The sequence below is a fragment of the Apium graveolens genome, chromosome 2, assembly GCF_009905375.1.
Source record: "Apium graveolens cultivar Ventura chromosome 2, ASM990537v1, whole genome shotgun sequence".
Classification (NCBI taxonomy): domain Eukaryota; kingdom Viridiplantae; phylum Streptophyta; class Magnoliopsida; order Apiales; family Apiaceae; genus Apium; species Apium graveolens.
In genome coordinates this window covers 96,508,844-96,512,333 of record NC_133648.1, presented here as the reverse complement: position 1 = coordinate 96,512,333, position 3,490 = coordinate 96,508,844, and the positions used below count along the sequence as shown (strand labels likewise).

The following is a 3,490-nucleotide window of genomic DNA, read 5'->3' as shown; positions in this document are numbered from 1 at the left end:
ATGAGTCGTCCGGACATAACACACATGAGTGTCGACAACTAAAAGATGAGATCGAGACACTTATCAAGGAAGGATATATTGGCAAATGGGTGGTGAAGGAAGTAAGGAGGCGCAAGGATAGCACTGACAGAGTAAAGGAAGAAGGAGGGCGAGCCCCATGGGGGTCGAACAATGAAACTCTGGAAGAAAATAAATTCGTCAGGGATGGAAGTATCCGAACAATCTAGGGGGAGATCCTGGTATGGAATGCAGCAACAGGGCCTTGAAAAGATATGCTAGGGAAGCTTGGTTCAGACCTCTCATAGACATTCATAGGGTGGAGACTCGACCACCCAAAGTGTTCAAGGGTGAATCCATTGATATCACCTCTAGAGAAGCAGATACCCGGTGGGTACATCACCCCCACAATGATGCGCTGGTCATCTCCACCCAGATCGGAACCAAAAATATCCATAGGGCCTTCGTAGACAATGGAAGCTCAGAAAACATCCTCTACTACAGTACCTTTAAAAAGATGGGGCTACCTGATCGGGATATGTCGGGGGGAAGATTCGCGGGTCTATGGCTTCTCTGGCGTGAGAGTTAGAGTTATGGGATCGATTCGGTTGCCATGTACTTTGGGGGAAAGTCCGTTGTCCGTGACAAAGATGCTCGAGTTCAAGGTTTTGAATCAAGAGTCATCCCATAACGTGCTGTTAGGGCGGCCTTTTCTTCGGGAGATGAGGGTTATTACTTCGATCCACCACCTTACCATCAAGTTTCCAACCCCAAATGGTGTGGGAAGTATAAAAGGCTCTCAATACGACTCTCGAGAATGCTAAAGGCAAGCTATGAGGGGCTTTAGGAAGGACTCCCACAGTGAAGATGCATCAGATGATGATCGAGAAAGGAGCATCGAACAACCAATCGATGAAATCCGAGTCCATTACTATATCGAGCAAGGAGACGAGCGCCCCTCTGAACTGCCTTCAGCAATGTTGTTCTTGGAAGACACAATCAGAATTGAAACGTTGGAAGAAGAGGAACCCTCAAATATCATAATCCAAGCAGATGTCAATGGGGAACGGCTCGAGGGAAGATTTGACATCTTGTAAAGTCTTGGACAAGATTTGTATAAGGTAGATGCCCCTCTCCCTGAGGGCGCGTCCTTATCTTCGGAAAATTTAAAGGAAGTTGATGCCCCTATGATACATGGCGCACCTTCTAAAGAAGTTGATGCTCCTCTACAGGGGGATGCGCCTTCTCTACAAAATGATGAGAATCGTGATCTACCCAACCTAGATCCACGTATACCAATGCCAACGGAAAAGATGGGGCCAGCGGAAGACACAATTGAAATCCCTGCCGATGAAAAAGATCCAAGAAAAGTTTTGAGAATTGGATCTCAGTTGGTGCCAAGATTGAAAGGGGGACTTTCAATATTTCTCTTGGAAAACCTCGATGTATTTGCGTGGAACCATTCTGATATGGTGGGAATCAACCGAGAGGTGATGTGCCACCGTTTGAACATTGATCCCAAGCATAAAAGGGTTAGGAAAAAGCGAAGGTCCGTGAGGGGCGAAAGAGCAGTAGCCTTAGCGGAAGAAGTGGATAGACTCCTGGATGTTGGACTAATCAGGGAATCTTTGTATCCAGATTGGCTAGCAAACCCGGTGTTAGTAAGAAAACCTAACGGCAAGTGGAGAACATGTGTGGATTTTACCGATCTGAATAAGGCATGCCCAAAGGATAGCTTTTCTTTGCCAAGAATTGACCAATTGGTCGACGTCATGGTAGGACATGCCTTGCTCAGTTTCATGGATGCATACTCCGGGTATAATCAAATTCCCATGTATGGGCCTGACCAAGAGCACACCTTTTTTATCACCGATAGAGGACTCTATTGCTACGTTGGGATGCCATTTGGTTTAATCAATGCGGGGGCTACTTATCAAAGATTGGTAAATAAAATGTTTAAGAGGCAGATTGGGAAGACGATGGAGGTATACGTGGACGATATGCTTGTAAAATCTAAGTGGGCTGAAGATCACGTCGCAAACTTAGCTGAGATGTTCCATATTCTGAGAAAATATAGGATGAAGCTGAACCCTCAGAAGTGTGTGTTTGGTGTGAAATCGGGAAAATTCTTGGGATTCATGGTTAACCACCGAGGAATTGAGGCGAACCCGGCAAAAATTAAGGCTCTGTTTGACATGAAATCTCCCTCCAGCATCAAGCAAGTATAGAGTCTGACGGAAAGGATTGCAAATTTAAATCGATTTGTCTCAAAGTCATAATATAGGTGCAAAGAATTCTTCAAGGTAATCAAAGGAATGGGGAAGGATTTTGTGTGGACCTCAGATTGTGAAAAGGCTTTTCTAAAAATCAAAGAGCAGTTGGGGAATCCTCCGATGTTGGCCAAGCCAGAAGAGGGAGAAACGTTGATTTTTTACTTGGCGGTCTCAGAATACTCCGTCAGCGCGGTGTTGGTAAAAGAGGAAGCAAGCCATCAATGGCCCGTGTACTATGTGAGCAAAAGGATGCTGGATGCAGAAACCAGATATACTGGTATGGAGAAATTGGTATATGCTCTTATTCTTACGGCGCGAAAGTTAAGACCATATTTCCAAGCTCACCGGATAGAGGTCCGCACCGTTTATCCACTCCGGCATATTCTGCATAAACCAGAATCGTCGGGAAGGATGTTGAAATGGGAAATAGAGTTGGGACAATTCGATTTAGAATATTGCCCTCGCACAGCGATCAAAGGACAGGCACTGGCTGATTTCATACTTGAGTTTGACTCTGAGGTAGATGGTAAGGCTATAGTATTGGCAGAGCCTTCCTCACAAGGAAATCCTCCTATTGATGAAAGGGAAGAATTGCCACACCCGTGGTGGATCTTGCATTTCGATGAGGCTGTGAATAATAATGGAGCAGGCGCCGGGATTGTCTTAGTCACCCCGGAAGGACATCATTTAATGAGCGCCATCCATTTCAAATTTTATGTCACCAACAATGATGCTGAATATGAAGCCTTGATCAATGGTCTGAAAATAGCTCTAGAAGTGGGGGTTGTAAATTTGATAGCTCAGAGTGACTCTGAGTTAGTTGTAAATCAAGTCAACGGAGGTTTTCAAGCCCGGGGCCCCCGGACGGAGTTATATATGAGATGTACGCAGCGTCTATTGGAAATATTTGGAAGTGCCAGGCTAGAGGGTGTTCCAAGGGAGGAAAATAGTAATGCGGATGCTTTGGCAAAGATGGGGTCGTAAATAGATAGCATCCAACTTGGATAAATTCCTTTGGGAATCCAAAAGATACCAAGTGTTCCAGAGGTATAAGTGTTCCAGACATGGAAAACCCCGCTAGAGAATTGGATGACCCCCATTCATAACTATATTCGAACGGGAGCTTTGCCAGAAGACAAGTTACAAGCTCGACGCCTTCGTTATCAAGCTGCTAAGTATGTTGAATACGATGGGGGTGTTATACAAGAGAGGATTTAACC

At 45.2% G+C, this 3,490-nt stretch overlaps 1 protein-coding gene across 1 annotated transcript; it reads left to right on the top strand.

Moving 5' to 3' along the window:
• The first annotated feature begins 2,312 nt into the window (after positions 1 to 2,312).
• Positions 2,313 to 3,254, top strand: LOC141691554 (uncharacterized). Its single transcript, XM_074496285.1, has one exon. The coding sequence runs from the start codon at positions 2,313 to 2,315 to the stop codon at positions 3,252 to 3,254; it is 942 nt and encodes a 313-aa protein (XP_074352386.1).
• Positions 3,255 to 3,490: the final 236 nt, after the last annotated feature.